General features: G+C 31.2%; 3 protein-coding genes across 8 annotated transcripts; all 3 read left to right on the top strand.

Annotated features, from left to right (window-relative positions):
• The first annotated feature begins 3,381 nt into the window (after positions 1–3,381).
• On the top strand, positions 3,382–4,688 carry LOC108345108 (probable phospholipase A2 homolog 1). The gene is made up of 3 exons (XM_017583682.2): positions 3,382–3,636; positions 3,723–3,842; positions 4,260–4,688. Exons 1-3 carry the CDS (start codon positions 3,531–3,533, stop codon positions 4,436–4,438), a joined length of 405 nt encoding a protein of 134 aa, XP_017439171.1. The 5' UTR covers positions 3,382–3,530; the 3' UTR covers positions 4,439–4,688.
• A 1,568-nt stretch (positions 4,689–6,256) lies between these two features.
• On the top strand, positions 6,257–11,340 carry LOC108345767 (uncharacterized). Of its 5 annotated transcripts, none has more exons than XM_052866938.1 (7): positions 6,257–6,551; positions 6,650–6,782; positions 6,934–7,037; positions 7,888–8,059; positions 8,140–8,280; positions 8,378–8,570; positions 8,688–11,340. In XM_052866938.1, the coding sequence occupies exons 1-7, from the start codon at positions 6,520–6,522 to the stop codon at positions 11,051–11,053; spliced, it is 3,141 nt and encodes a 1,046-aa protein (XP_052722898.1). In that variant the 5' UTR covers positions 6,257–6,519; the 3' UTR covers positions 11,054–11,340. The 5 variants fall into 5 exon arrangements, with proteins under 5 accessions (XP_052722898.1, XP_017439996.1, XP_052722900.1 ...); XM_017584507.2 differs by having other exon boundaries at positions 6,258–6,551; positions 8,378–8,600; XM_052866940.1 differs by lacking the exons at positions 6,257–6,551; positions 6,650–6,782 and adding an exon at positions 7,542–7,618 and having other exon boundaries at positions 8,378–8,600.
• Positions 11,341–13,596: 2,256 nt separating this feature from the next.
• Positions 13,597–15,243, top strand: LOC108344892 (probable caffeoyl-CoA O-methyltransferase At4g26220). 2 transcript variants are annotated; one of them, XM_017583425.2, is made up of 6 exons: positions 13,597–13,744; positions 14,041–14,113; positions 14,231–14,310; positions 14,405–14,549; positions 14,619–14,750; positions 14,840–15,243. In XM_017583425.2, exons 2-6 carry the CDS (start codon positions 14,045–14,047, stop codon positions 15,128–15,130), a joined length of 717 nt encoding a protein of 238 aa, XP_017438914.1. In that variant the 5' UTR covers positions 13,597–13,744; positions 14,041–14,044; the 3' UTR covers positions 15,131–15,243. The 2 variants fall into 2 exon arrangements, with proteins under 2 accessions (XP_017438914.1, XP_017438915.1); XM_017583426.2 differs by having other exon boundaries at positions 13,650–13,744; positions 13,995–14,113.
• Positions 15,244–15,520: the final 277 nt, after the last annotated feature.

Raw genomic sequence — 15,520 nt, 5'->3', positions numbered from 1 at the left:
ATTTTCTTAGTCGATTAATTATATATTCAATTTAAAAATAACTTCACATAATAAATTTAAATCATATATCATGAGTCGAAAATATCATTCATATTTTGAAGAACATTTATGTGTATGAATTTTAACGATAACATAATTCATACTATTTAGTTTGGTATATTACATATTCACCAATATAATAAAATATACAATTAAAGTAAAATTATGTTTCTTATGTTATTTTGGTACAGGCCCTATTTATTGTTTGGCATTAGACGCATAAAAAGGGGTTGACCTTTGACCTAGGTATAAAAGTTGTGTGTGACTTTTTCTTTAAACGTTAAGTGGTTGGTAGATATATGAATTCGTGTATACCCAATCGTATGCCATACATATATACAAGTAACCGAACGTGACCATCAGATTCTTCACGTGAGCATGCATGATATTAGAAGAATGATCAAGCATGTATGGTCATCCCATGGTGCATCTATGCATGCATATATCTTTTAGAAATTTATTAAATTTTTTATTTGAAAAATATTTTAGATATATATATATTAAAATTGTTATTAGTATAGATTTCTAAACAATATAAGATTATTGAATTACTGAACAATATCAATTTTGTTAAAATAATTGTTGTAAAAATTACATTAAAAAACATAGACAACAAAATTAAGATTGCAACATACGATGAAGGAGATTTGTTTTTAAAACTATAATCAAGAGTCAAATTTCATGTCTTACTGCATTGAATAATGCCTGAACTTTTGAACAAACACACACTAGGCACCAATTTTCAACTCAACTTTGTTCAAACAATTGCCGAATGCATAAAGTCAACAACCATAAGAATGATAAAGATTTGGAATTTTTATGACCAATTTGGTTTGACTTTTAAATAACATCACCTTTTTTTTCTAATGAATAAAAAATAGCACCGATTAAATATCAGAAACCGACATTGATATTATTTTTTATCAATGAGACTTTTCATGTTTAATGAATTGTTTTATAAATATTTTATGGAATTTACAAAATTCAAATTAGAAAAACTCTACTTTCACAATTTTTTTTATAGAATATATGAATGAAAAATATCAAAAACATAAAAAAAAATTATACGAGGAAAACAATTTAAACAACTTCAATTTGTCTCTCTAAGTCGTGATTTCTGAAAATTATTTTAAACGAATGAAAAATTAAATATTTTAATGTATGAAAAAGTAAAGTCAAACGAATATTTTAAAGATAAAAAAGTGTTTACAAAATGTTAAGAATGAGAGAAGAGAGATAGGCCAAATGGAAACTTTATTAGATGATTTAATTATGAACAATCTAACTAATACGCCTGTAATTATGATGTATTAACGACTCATACACAAAAGTATATATATATATTAAGGTGGTTGTGGGAATCTTTAATTTTTATTTTCTATTCTTTTGCTTCGCCATTACGGATATTCCAAAAGCAAGTCCATATTTATTGTTCACGTTGACCATTGAGGATACAACAAAAAAAAACCATTTATTTCCATCGAAAAGTCAACGTGCTCGTAGTAGAATGATAGCAATTTTAGTTTAAATTGATAAATGTCTATAATAAGAACGAGTTATAGTACGTGTACGTCTTTAATTTGTAATTAAAAATGTGTAAATACATTTAAAAGGACGTTGTTATGCATGTTATAACTTATACGACACAGTGATAGTATATATATATTTTTATCAACAAGTGTATATTACAAATGGATACTACAAATAGTATACATTAATTGTATATACAAAATATATGGAAATAATAAAATACGTGTACATGTGTTTCATTGTCCTTTAACTTCACTCACAGCACAACACTTTGACATATACTTAATAGATTATCAACAAATTGAACTTAAATAAACTTGCTATAACTTTTTGTTTAATGGTTGTGTATCAATAATTTCGACTTTCTATCACTTATAATTGCTTTATATAGTTAATTTCTTAGTTAAAAACATAAAATACATTTATAGTTGATAATTAATTTAAAATATATCATTTTATATAATCACATATAATGAACAACACAACGTAGTTGAAATCGAAATTCGAATCAAATTGCTAAAATATATTAAGAAAGGAATTGGTTTTATTTTTTTAAACTGTTTAGTTTTAACCATCTTTAATCCAAGAGGAAATATTAGAACTCTAGTGGATTATGTTTATGAAAAAAAAAAGTAAGTGTTAATTTTTGAAAAAGAATAATCTCAATTTTATAAAAGAAATTATTTAAACATGTAATACTATTGACATAGCTTAATTATGAAACATGCGAACTTGTTCTTACTGAAAGGCCAATACCGTTCGCACAAAACGGATAAACCCACAGCTTAATTGGGTCCATCATGATTTCTACAAGAAGGAGGTTTCTGTTTTTCCTTATTTACACCTCCTTTTTCTTTTCTTCACACTCTTCGAATTTTGTTAAACAATTTTGAAGCACCCAAACTACTCCTTCGTTATTCTTCACCTTCTCCCACCCTAATGCGTTCCACATAAAAAAAAAAAACCATTTTTATTACTAAAAATTATTAGAAGTTGTACTTATATATTATAAATTGGTCTTATTTTTAGTTGATGTGAGACTTTTAATACATTCTTTTACGTTGAGATATATATATTTTGAGCGTGAGACTAGACATCAGTGGATGGTCTAATAGCGACTAAAACAATATATTCAACAACACCAATTTCACTGGGATATATTCTAATATAATTTTGATACCATGTTGAATATAGTAAAAAATTATACATGAAATTAATCTCTTTTTATGTTGAATATACATATATGATATTTTATTTATAATAAAAAAAATATGAGTTAAACTAAAATTAAAGTAAAAAATAATGATAAATAAACTAAAAATAAAAATTAAACATAAGATAAAGATAATATATATATATATATATATAATAAAACCAATCTAAATAAGAGATTTAATTTTTGCTGTGAAAAGTGAACAAAAATTGGTTTTTATGATGAAAGCTAAACAAAATTAAACAACACATTATATCTGTATTGATTTTCCTCATGTTCTTGTCAAATTTAATAATCCTTAGTAATGGTTTTGGACAATTTTAACTATATATGAAGGATTTTTAATATATTATGAGAGACTCATAATATAAAGTATTTATAATGTTAGTTGAAAAGAAAAAAAAAACTTTTCTTTGTTTTTGTTCCAACCATCATCAATCATAAGACTAAAAAGAACAGTAAAACCTAAAGATAACCATGCTTCAATTAGTAATAGTAAAAGATAGCCACTGCGTTGATAACAATCTGAAGGGTAGTTTTGTATTTTTGGCATTGAAACCAAACAACATTTTACAAAGGAAACAACACCACACAAAAAACATTATTTTTATTTTGGAATTTGAACCAGAGGTTTGCTTGTGCCTGCAATCATCCTAAGTACAGATCAAGCGTGGGGGAGGAAAGTTCCGCGTCAACCATCCACAACCCTTTTCTTAAAGTTCACATCTTTCGGTTACGCTCCCACAAAATGTCACGCGCCACCGCCGCGTTCGGAATCCTCCTCTGTCTGCTCCTCGCCGCCCACTGCTCCGCTCAAAACTGCAGCAGAACGTGCGTTGCGGAGCAGTGCGACAGTAAGATTCCGGTCCATTCCTTTGAGTTGATGTTATAGCAATTATTAATTACATTGATACTAGTTAATTTTATCATTTGAAATCAGCTATCGGAATCAGATACGGTAAGTATTGCGGGGTGGGGTATTCTGGCTGTGCCGGCGAGAAGCCATGCGATAGTGTTGATGCTTGTTGCATGGCCCATGACGACTGTGTTGACAGATACGGTATTTCAGTTCTCCTTTCCTTCGTAATCATTCTCGATCAATCAATGTTGCCAGTTAGGTTTTAATTTCCGTGTCCCATCCAACACGTTGTGCAGCAACAATATAAACTTTATTTTTGTCCCCAATTGGTGTTGTCTGTCATTAAATTCCTAGGTTGTTGTTTGTTGAACAGTGCATTTATTTCTTTCTAAAAGGGTCCTCTGTAAGTTATTCTGTAAATTGTTGGTAATTCTGTTATCAGAACTCGGAAATTTGCAATGTTATTTTGCTCTATGGCTAATGGATAATTATACTCCTTGCAGCAACCATTGTTGTTTGTCAGATTTGTTTGCCGAAAGTTATGAAAGTTAATGTTTTTGTTAATGATGTTTGTTCTTGAGTGATTGATTTAGAGTAACAAAAGGCATGGTTTGACAGGAATGACTCATGTGAAATGCCACAAGAAATTGAAGAACTGCCTGATCAGGGAACTTGAATCTGGCAAGGCTGGGTTTTCGAAGGATTGTCCATACAGTACAGCTGCACCAACGATGATAAGAGGCATGGATTTGGCGATCTTGCTGAGCCAATTGGGTGAACCTGCTTCTGATAACTGAGAAGAAAGTGGAATCCTTTTGGATGCAGTTCTTCCTCCTTCCCCAAAGTTGATCTTATGATCTTCTTGTGCATGGCTAAGCCTCTGTTAATTATTCATTTTCCATCTTCTTATTTAATAATAAATAATACCACAAGATAATCCAGTAGTTTATTTTGCAGAGTCATATAATCTATTAGTGTAAGAAATTGCAAATCCGTTTCTCATTTAATTAATCTAAAATTCATAGGATGATGAAGCTATTACACTGTCATTGCTGTCATAGAACTTGGTTTTTTGTTGTTTGCGAATTTGGGTATTCTGCAATACTACAAAGACGATAAAAGAGAAAAAGATTAAAAAGTGAGATTGTTTAAATTTAAAAGAATGAAAAGATTAAAAGTATTTAATTGATATGATCAAATAATTTAAATTATACGTAAAATAATTTTTATAAAATAATATAACATAACAATAATTTTGAGAACTACAAACTAAAAGTAAAAAAGTTAAATTAAAATAAAGAAAAATCATTATAAAACCCTTACAAAATATTTTTAAAATAATAAATTAAAATGTTTTTACAAAATACTAGGATTTAAATTATTTCATTTTGTATTTTTAATAAACTTTTAATCTTATTTCTATGCTATTTTATCATTCAATAGTATTAAAAAAAAAAGAGGAAAGGCGCAATTAATAAAAAGGTCGTTGTCTTATTTTTTTACTAAAATATATTTTTGGTGTATCCGAAATTACAAATTTTGACATCTCATTCATCCAAAAACTTATGTATTTTCTAGCCTTTATAAAAATATAAATCTAATTAAGGCTCAAAGTTAGGTGTGAAAAAATTGGATTTGGGGGCTAATAAATGGCAACATTTATAACATTTATTTCACATTATTATTTATTATTTTTTGAATTGGACTTCTTAATTAAAATTTATAAATAATTTGTTGTTTTGTTTAAGAGTACGCATCAAGATTAATGGAGGATTTTCAAAATTCCAATCTTACTTGAAATTGAGATTAGTTTCTCGAAGATTAATAATAATTTTTGTCAAGAAGTTCAGAGACATTGTCGTTCTGGTGAAGTTATGTTTTCCTAACTTCAATAACCTCGTTGAACCCTATACATGATTATAAATGAAGATATAACAATTAAAATTTTAGAATATAAGATTAAAATAATTACAAAGACATTTTCTTAACCTTTCTATAAATAAAATAAGACAAAAAAGTGAGTGTTTTATCATTAAAAAGATAAAAACTATTCATTTAAAATATAATAAAAATATACGTCTATCTAAAATTATAAAAAATCATCATTTGTTTTAAAACTAAAGAACACGTAAGACATATTTAATGAAATATTATAAAATGTGATTACAATTTTCCTGAAATGATTATCAACTATTTTACCGGTCAAATAGTTGACTTTTTAAAATGCCCAATGAAAAATGGTTCAATTTCAGTAATGTCGTGTGTCAATCACTGGTGAGCACGAACGAAAAGACGTGTTTTTTTCTTATAATTTTTGTTACAAGACATCGCGGTCGGAACCTACCTAAACTCAATTAATTATAAGATTTTCCACAGTAAAATAAAAATAAATATTTATTATTCGTTTTCATTATAATTATCTCAAAAATAAAAAAACACAATAAATCGTAGTCATTAAAATAAAAATAAATATATTTTGCATCTTAGAGAGATAAAAAACCTTTGAGTATTTTCCATTAAAAATTAAAGTATTTGAAGAAAAGAAAAAAAATGAATTGAGGTCCATTCGTGATTTATATGCGGCTTCCCGTAGGTAATTATTCCTCCCCTGTAGCGTAGAAGGTAGAGAAAGGTTTCTTCCTATGGTATTCGTTTGTCAGGTTTCGAGGAAAGTTCAATTTGCAATAAAATTTTCACTCGTTTTCCCTCTTTCTTCGCCTGCAAGATCCTTTTCCCTCTTCTTCTTCTTCGTCTTCGTCTTCTGCTCAATTACTTCTTATTTTCTATCCACCGCCAAATCAAACCTCATCACTGCTAATATTTCATAAATAAATAAACAGAAGAATCATTCATTTTTCACTTTCTGTTTGCGCAAATTATGTTGCATCGAAGCTTCAAGCCCGCGAAGTGGTACGTCTTTGATCGATTGTGATTTCAATTTGTGTTGTTTTGATTGAAGGTAGTGAGAGCCATAGATGATTTTGTTGAATTGAATTTGTTTGCCGCAGCAAAACGCAATTGAGGCTCGCCGTTTCACGCATAAAGCTTTTGAAGAATAAGAGAGAAGCACAGGTGAAGCAACTCAAGAGAGAGTTGGCTCAATTGCTCGAGTCTGGTCAGGACCGAACTGCTAGAATCCGGGTGAGGATAACAGCATAACGCCTTTTCCCTTTTTCATCCAGTTTTGTTGTTTTTTCCCTCTGTTTTCTGTTTGATGTCACAGTTGAGGTTTTGATTGCTTTCGTTTTTGGGGATTCTGTTTGTGTTGACTTTTCGTCTGGCTTGTGTTTAGGTTGAACATGTTGTCAGGGAGGAGAAGACGATGGCAGCTTATGATCTCGTTGAGATATACTGTGAACTTATCGCTGCACGTTTGCCAATGATCGAATCACAAAAGTATTTTAACATAGCCATTTTCACTTTTGGTTACTTTATTAGTAGCACTTTGCTGAATAGTTTTCATTGTTTAAAAATATGTGTATGCTGAATTAGGTGGAGGGAACATAATCTTTTCCTCTTCCCTTTGTAGATTTAACTGCACTGAAGTTATGTTACGTGATTTGGGCAATACTACTGAGTATTTTTCATGTTACTATTTTGTTAGGGTTTTTCAACCGAAAGTGTGATCACGTTTAGACAAACTATTTCTTTTATACTTATAACTTAGAGAACTTAATTAAAGAGAATATGCTAATTGTTAGCTGAGTTTGTTCACGTCAGACTTGGGCCAGATCATAGATCTGCCAGAATAAAAATAGCTAAATAAAGTGAAAGGGCCCTTGTTAGAATAACGTATGTCATGGTAAGTATGATTTCCGATGAAAACTGAAGCATTTATATCTACATATAGGTTTGATCAATGAGTATCATGGATGAATATAAAAAGTGCATTTCTTACAGATACAGTAGCAAAGTCCCTCAGTGGAGAATCATCCTCAACTAATTATGGAACATCCCAGTGCCACATGTTAGCTTCGGTACTAATGACTTTAGGCATGACTTACAGAATTTCCGGTGTTTTGATGTTAAAATCATGTCTTAATTGATATTCTATATCATCATTCGTGTGAACGTTTGAATGCCCATAGATATGTATTTATGTCTCTTGCTTTGACATTAATTGTGGGTATCTGAAGCGATTATTGCATGCGGTTTTCTGATTCTGAAAATATAAGTTTGTTCATTATGATTGTACACTCTCATTTGATTGATGTCATTATCATTTCTCCTTTTTAAACTTTTTCAGAACCTGCCCCATTGACTTGAAGGAAGCGGTTTCAAGTGTAATATTTGCATCTCCAAGATGTTCAGACATACCAGAGTTGGTAGATGTGAAGAAGCAATTAACGTCCAAGTATGGAAAAGAATTTGTCTCTGCAGCTGTTGAGCTACGCCCTGACTGTGGTGTAAGTCGTATGGTAAGTCTTTCTGCCTGCTTGATGTTGGATGAGATATGACCATTTTAAAACTTATTTCTAATTTAATTCTGTCTTTTCAGTTGGTCGAGAAATTGTCTGCCAAAGCACCTGATGGTCCAACCAAGATAAAAATATTGACTGCAATTGCTGAGGAGCACAATATCAAATGGGAGCCCAAGTCATTTGAAGAAAATGATGTAAAGTCTTCTCAAGACTTGCTGGTAGGCACTACTACTATTTTTTTTTTTGGGTTTATTTTGATGTAAAACGTTTGTTGGATTATTTAGTTTGATATTGTATGTGTATATGTATGTTAAGGTTGGGCCAAGTACTTCTGAGAAGGCTTCTTATGCTGAACCTTCTCAAATCCACGTTCCACCTGTCCATGATGAAATGGGTCCATCCAATGTACGTTCTTCCTCACAAGTTAAACCAATGCATCATGTATCTACAAATTCATATGAGCAGACTGCAAGTGCTGCTGCTAGAAAGGATCAGTCCACAACATCAGGTGTGTCTGATCAAGAAATCAGATCTTCAGGTATTTTTTGAGAAAATGATGCATACATCTTGTTTTCTGGGCTTTTGTTGTGTCTGGTACCTGAATATTTGGGATTCTTTCTTGCAGGAACTGGAAGTCAACAAACGGATTTTCTAGATTCATACTCTGACAACAGGAGTGCTTTTCCTATGAGTAGGCATAATTGGAACATGGAATTCAAGGATGCTGCCTCGGCTGCACAGGCAGCTGCAGAATCTGCTGAACGGGCTAGCATGGCTGCAAGGGCAGCTGCTGAACTTTCAAACCGTGAAAACATGACAAGGCAGTATTCAGGTGGATCACATAGTTCTTCTGGCAACGGGTTGAGAGATGAAAGACCCCAAGGATACACCTTTCATGATGACAAAAATATTTCTACAAGTTCTGTTCATGGTAACTTCCACAGAAGCAGTTCTGAGGCGCACAATGAACAGATTTCTACTAGAGAACAAGATAATCTGGTAGGACACAGCGAATATTACAGGACCAGTAATGAGAATGTGGTAAAACATTTCCAATCGGCTTCATCAATGTCTGGTAGTGCTTTTGGAGACGATAAACCTTTAACGGATGGTTCTCAAACGGCTGATATGTATCATCATGGGAACTCATTTGAGCAAAAGAATAGTGACTTACATGAAACGAATTTAAGAATGCAACCAGGTAGACATGAAGAAGATTTTGAGACTGACCTATATGATGACAGAGATTTGAATACTGAAAACAATTATCACTTTGGAGATGCAAGGACAAATAAACCATCTAGAAAAGCTTCCGCTTCTCATCTCGTTACTCCAAGTGATGATCACGGTCATGATTTGGACTTGAATGGCTGGAAGACTGGGAACAAAGCTGTGGAAGACCTTTTTGTTGATGATGAAGCAAACACTCAGAGAAACTTTACAGGAACAGCTTCTTATAATGATAACTCTGTTCTGTTCGATGATTCTGGACCGGAGGATGATGATGAATATAAGTTTGATGTTGATAAGAAGTACAATAGGGAAGGATCTAGTTTGTTTGTCTCATCCCCTGGTAGCAGATCGCAAGTTGATTCTTGGAGGCATGGACAAAACATTGATGAAAAAGTGACAAGTTTTAGTACAAAGTCACATTTTTCTGAGGTTCCTGAAAGATTGACAGCATCTGCAGTTTCTTCTGAAAAAGAAGACACGTTGCCCGTCACTTTTGATGATTCAGATGACCCAGGTTCAGATAGCGATGTGGGTTTGGTCGAGTCTAAGGTTTCTGGGCTCTCTGATTATGGAAATTCTTCCCTTAATGCCGTTGCAAGTCATGGGAATCTAGGCTCCTCATCAAGAAATGATAAAAATACGATGGGCACTGACAGAAAGTTGTCACCTTCAGTTGGTTCAGATACCATCGAAGATCATTTTGAAAGAAGGATCGACACCGCTACTGTGTCAGAAAAGAATTTTGGCTATGATGACTTTTCAGCCAGTCTGCCATCTACAAAGGAAAGAAGCTCTACATCGGGTTTGGATCATGAGGAAAATAATGATACTGAAACCATGGAGGAATTTCACACAGAAAGTGGCAAGGAATTTGGCTATGGTACCTTGAAGGGTGGTCTTCGCAATAAAGGTTCCAAGCGGCCACCTTATATTAAGAATACGTTGGATGGTGTTTCGTCATCATTGGGGAACACTTCAATCCGAAATGAAAGATCTTTGCTTACTGGGATTTCTTCAATCGGTTTTGATACTCCTGTTCAGGACAGGGACACGAGGGAAGTGAGCAGAGGAAACAAGACTGCGACCTCGGTAGTGGACAACATATCTTCCGATTCTGATAGTTATCGCGTAGTTGCAAATTCACAGGAGACTCCTGCTACTACTATTGAACCTCGCATTCAGAAAGAGCAAAGTGTAGCAAAAAATAAATCAAGCTCAAGGGCCTCTGTTACATACTTTGATTCTGATAATAGTGATTTTGAAGATGAACTTCCTAAACAAAATTCACCTGGTTTTGCCCGTCCTGTCAGTGGAATGTCTCGAAGGACAGCAGCTTCTCCTAAAGCCGGCACAGGTTTAAGTTCAAGGGATGCTCCATCCAGGGCGTCTGTGACTCCTGCTACAACACTTGGATGGAAATCTTCAAGGACTTCTTATGAGAATACTAATCAAAATGCTTCATCCATGACGAGGAGCTCTGAAAATTGGACAGGAACGAAGCCTGGATCAGCCAAAAATCAAGCAACTGAGCCAGTTTCAGAACCGAGAAGATCCTTGCATGGGGAAGTTTCGGAATCTCCTGCAAGGTTACAACCTTCCAGTGTTTCTAAAACAGTGATACAAGATAATAAAGAGGGCCAAGATGATTCATATGGAGATGCTTCCTCTAACCAGAAGGCTGTGCACGTTCATCCGAAGTTACCCGATTACGATTCTTTTGCTGCCCACTTCTTGTCTCTTAAGAAGGGTCGTCCTTAAATTCTACTCGCATCAATATAGCAACATAGCTACTGGTACATAATCTTGATGGCTTATCTTTCTTTTGCAGCCTGTATTGTTACACTTAGATGCGTGATTTAATAGTCAAATTATTTGAGGAATAAGGATGGGATTTGTATTTTTTTTTAGAATAAATTGAGTCAGAGTGTATAGGTTATCACATTTTTGTTACATCACAATTTGAGAACTATTGCACATAGTTGAATATTTCACTGTAAATATTTAGCTTATGCCACATTCATTCATGCACTTCCGCTTATACTAAATAATTAGTTTTACATATACAAATTTGATTTCTTTGTCATTTATATAAACTATAATTATTTTAAAATCTTTTTAAATTTGTATATTATAACATTTTTTTATCAGTGAAGTAATACTTTAGCATCAAACTAAGTATTTTTAATTTATATTTTTTATAGTTTACCTAATATTAAAAATATTCACATCTGGTTAGAACTCTATAAATGGAACGTATTTGGCAAAAAAATCTAGTTGAGTATATTTCTTGGAGTATTTTTTTAATCTTTTCTTTTAGGTCATAAGACTTCAAACCAAAACCTTGTCTAATTAAAGGGATTGGGTTCATAAATATTAAAAACAACAATTTCTTAATACATTATTGAGGTTGAATGAGTGAAAAAAAATATAAAACTGATACTGTTTTCATGTACTATTTATGGATCGAAATATATTACTTGAATAGCTAAATGTTTAGATTATTTATAAAACTTGCAGCTTATGCAAAACTAAATAATCAAAATATTAAGGGATAGAATTTATATATGTACATAAATGGTTTCAACAGACTTTAGCACTTTTCATTTTAATAAAAAATAAGACGACCAATTTGTTGGATGATGTTATGATTTCAACAATCCAGACCCATATGAACTAAATGATTAATTTTTTATTGATTTCATTTTATCTCTAAAATGATTAAATTTGAATAATTTATTGAGTTTTTATGATAATTGTTCTGTGTGCTTTTTATGAAATTTACATTGCTTATATTTTGTAATCAAAATTTTAAAAATATTTCTTTCTTCTAAACGAAAAATTTCTTTGAGAAGGATTGTCTTGAAAAAAAAATGCTTTAGTATCATGCATGAAAAGAAAGTCTATAGAAGTAAATTTTTAACTATTCATCTCTGATTTAAATATTTTTGTAAACTAATTGCTTACAGTTATAGACTATATCTACTGCGTATATTCAATTTACATTCACATGTATAATAATATTATTTGATAATATTAATGGTTGATACGGTGTTTTCAAAAAAATTAATTAATGTTTTCTTTAAAAGAGATATAAAAGAAATTCATTTTCTTATAAAATGTTATTAATATATTTAGATAGGAATATAAATAATTTACTATAGAAGATAGAATATATGTACTTATATATAATTGATCATGTGTACATTCATTGGTCTATTATCAAGAAAACACAGAATTATTATATATATATATATATGCCGTAAGAATGATAATTTGATAAAATATTCTAATTTAAATAAGGTTTAATTAAATTTTAAATATTTTATAAATTTAAATATTTTTAGTTGAATTTTTATTATTTTTTATCCAGTATTTAAATTTTTTATATATTTTAATTAAATTTCGACTAATTATTTATTTATTTATTTATTTATACTCAAGAATTATATATTTTTTAATTAGTTTTTATCGTTTAATTTTTTATTAATTGAATGATGTGATTATTATATTTACTTATTTTTCACATAAGAAAAATGATGTTATCAAGATATTAACATAAAAATAAAATTAATATTCGTATTAATAAAAACTAGTTGACCATGTTCACATCAGCGACAACCACAAAGACAACTTCTTACTTGTTGTAATTGATAACAACTTAGTAGTAATGTAAGAATATAATAATCTTATTAATGAGAGTAATAACGTGGACATCATTGATGATCTTATTTTTAAATAAATTTTCAATACATCAATAAACATTATTAATCATTTTGCATTAATGTAGTATCATTTTAATATTCATAACAAACAAGATCTAACATTTCTTAATACATAAAAATAATAATAAAAAATTAGAGAACAAAATAATATTCATTTTACCTATCAGAACCTTTGTGACACAATTAAAATAAAATTAAACACTCAATAAACTAAAAGAAATTAATAAAATTTCAATTAAAAATATTAAAACTTTTCAAATAAATCAACATAATTAACAAGGATAAATACTACTAACAGGATTAGAAAATAATTTAAAAAACTAACAGGTCAAAATTGAGAAAAAAAAAGTTGTTCACAATGGGCCAATGAAACTATTTTCTAACTTTTTCATTCTAGTTTGATTTCTAAACTATAACCTATAATTTTAACATAATATTTATTAACTTAAATACAGAAAATGCTGAAGTATGAGAAATAATCTATTAGTGGAGTAATCCTACGCACATGGAAATAAATATTTTAGTTTGTGATAATATAGAATATAATATATAATATTATAATAATTATAAGCCGCCACCTTTGACAGTTAATAAAACATAGTATTGACCAAAGAGTTCATCTCATTACATAACTACATAAATGTGCTCAGACTGAAGCTTCAACCATACTTTCTCCCAGATCCATTTCCAACCTCATTCAAGTCATCATCAGAGTGGAGAAACTCAGGTATATCTCTCCTCAATCTGTTCTTCTGTCCAAGCAACTTTCAGGTTTACTCCTACAAAGTCCATACATAAATCCATCCTTGCTAAAGTCTTTTTCATGCTAAAGTTCAATACTTTACAGTTTCTCTCAAACCATTAAAGTAAGAAAACCAGTATTTTATTTTTCATTAAAGTGGTCGAAGAATATGTTTTCTTAGCAAGAACTTGATGATATATTATCTGGGGTGCATTATTTCTCTTTCCCTTTGAAGGATCCTGCCCCTTATGGTGTTGGTTGTTGGTTTTGGTGGATTGCAGAGAAATGGAAAAGATCAAGGATCCATCAATTTACCGCAATCCAGTCATATTACAGAGCGAGGATTTAACCAAGGTTTGTATAATCTGTCTGTGTTTTCACTCATGGTGAGTTCACACACACACAGACACACAGATTCATGAAATGAAAACTCATTGATCACTTGTTATGTATACCTTTCTGGTGTGACAGTATATATTGGAAACAGCTGTTTACCCTAGAGAACCTGAGCCCCTGAAGGAGCTGAGGGAACTCAATAAAGATCACCCTTGGTGATTCTTCTGTCCATTAATGTAACTTGTGTATTTGATTTGAGGCTTAAACAAAACTGAAAATTCTTCAATTTGTTTTTGGATATTCATTCAGGGGCTTCATTGCTACTTCACCTGATGCTGCTCAGCTAATGGCCTTACTTTTAAAGGTGTTGAATCCCAGAAAGACCATTGAAGTGGGAGTGTTTACTGGTTACTCCCTTCTCCTCACTGCACTCAACATTCCTCATGATGGAAAGGTCTGCATGCTTAAATTGTTATGCATGTCTTCATTATAACTAGTACTGAAACTTAATTTGCTGTTGCAGATTACAGCCATAGATATTAACAGGAAAGCTTATGACATTGGATTACCAGCCATAAAAAAGGCTGGAGTTGAGCACAAGATTGATTTCATAGAGTCTGCAGCTCTGCCAATTTTGGATAAACTACTTGAAGATGTGGGTTTGTTAAACTAAAACTCAGGATTCTAAGACTATGTGAATATTTACTCTTTTATCTAAAAACATACTTGAATGCTTGGGTGCAGCCTGCAAATGAAGGATCTTTTGACTTTGCTTTCGTTGATGCTGACAAAGAGAACTATGTTAACTACCATGAGAGGCTTATAAAACTGATCAAGATTGGTGGTTTACTTGTATATGACAACACTCTGTGGGGAGGACGTGTTTGCTGGCCTGAAGAAAAAGTTCCAGAACACTTCAGATCAGGGAGGAATGCAGCAATTGAATTCAACAAGACAATCACAAACGATTCTCGCGTTGAATTTGCTCTTACTTCTGTAGGAGATGGTCTCAATATTTGTAGGCGCGTAGCTTGAGTTGTGTACTGATTACGATTATACTTTTTGCTTATCAGTAACCAGTGTTATATGCACTGCTATTATATATTTTCAGCAGCTATCTCAACAAAATTTACATTTTGTGCTCCAAATGAATGGTTTCATGTTAAATTTTTAATAGTTTATCTGTTTTTTCATTTAAAGTAAATGGAAATATTGATAAAAGGCTAGCAGCTGTTAATTATGTCAATTTGGGAAATTTTAGATTAATTCTAACTAAGCCATTTATCACAGGAATGCTGGATCAAAAACTAGACTGAGCAACACAACCTTTATTGTTAGTTGGGTTTCATGTAATATTACTAAATCACAAGTAAAATTTATTAAATAAAGTAAAAAAACTTACAAAATCATGAGATTAATACATTC

This window comes from Vigna angularis, chromosome 8 (genome assembly GCF_016808095.1).
Source record: "Vigna angularis cultivar LongXiaoDou No.4 chromosome 8, ASM1680809v1, whole genome shotgun sequence".
NCBI lineage: Eukaryota > Viridiplantae > Streptophyta > Magnoliopsida > Fabales > Fabaceae > Vigna > Vigna angularis.
This window is presented reverse-complemented; position numbering and strand designations above follow the sequence as displayed.

Coding starts and splice junctions, on each gene's coding strand:
- LOC108345108 (XM_017583682.2), top strand. CDS start 3,531: ATGTCACGCGCCACCGCCGCGTTCGGAATCCTCCTCTGTCTGCTCCTC. Junction 3,637..3,722: donor CGTTGCGGAGCAGTGCGACA/GTAAGATTCCGG, acceptor ATTTGAAATCAG/CTATCGGAATCAGATACGGT. Junction 3,843..4,259: donor CGACTGTGTTGACAGATACG/GTATTTCAGTTC, acceptor ATGGTTTGACAG/GAATGACTCATGTGAAATGC.
- LOC108344892 (XM_017583425.2), top strand. CDS start 14,045: ATGGAAAAGATCAAGGATCCATCAATTTACCGCAATCCAGTCATATTA. Junction 14,550..14,618: donor ACATTCCTCATGATGGAAAG/GTCTGCATGCTT, acceptor TTGCTGTTGCAG/ATTACAGCCATAGATATTAA. Junction 14,751..14,839: donor TGGATAAACTACTTGAAGAT/GTGGGTTTGTTA, acceptor GCTTGGGTGCAG/CCTGCAAATGAAGGATCTTT.
- LOC108345767 (XM_017584507.2), top strand. CDS start 6,520: ATGTTGCATCGAAGCTTCAAGCCCGCGAAGTG. Junction 6,552..6,649: donor AGCTTCAAGCCCGCGAAGTG/GTACGTCTTTGA, acceptor TGTTTGCCGCAG/CAAAACGCAATTGAGGCTCG. Junction 8,281..8,377: donor AGTCTTCTCAAGACTTGCTG/GTAGGCACTACT, acceptor ATGTATGTTAAG/GTTGGGCCAAGTACTTCTGA.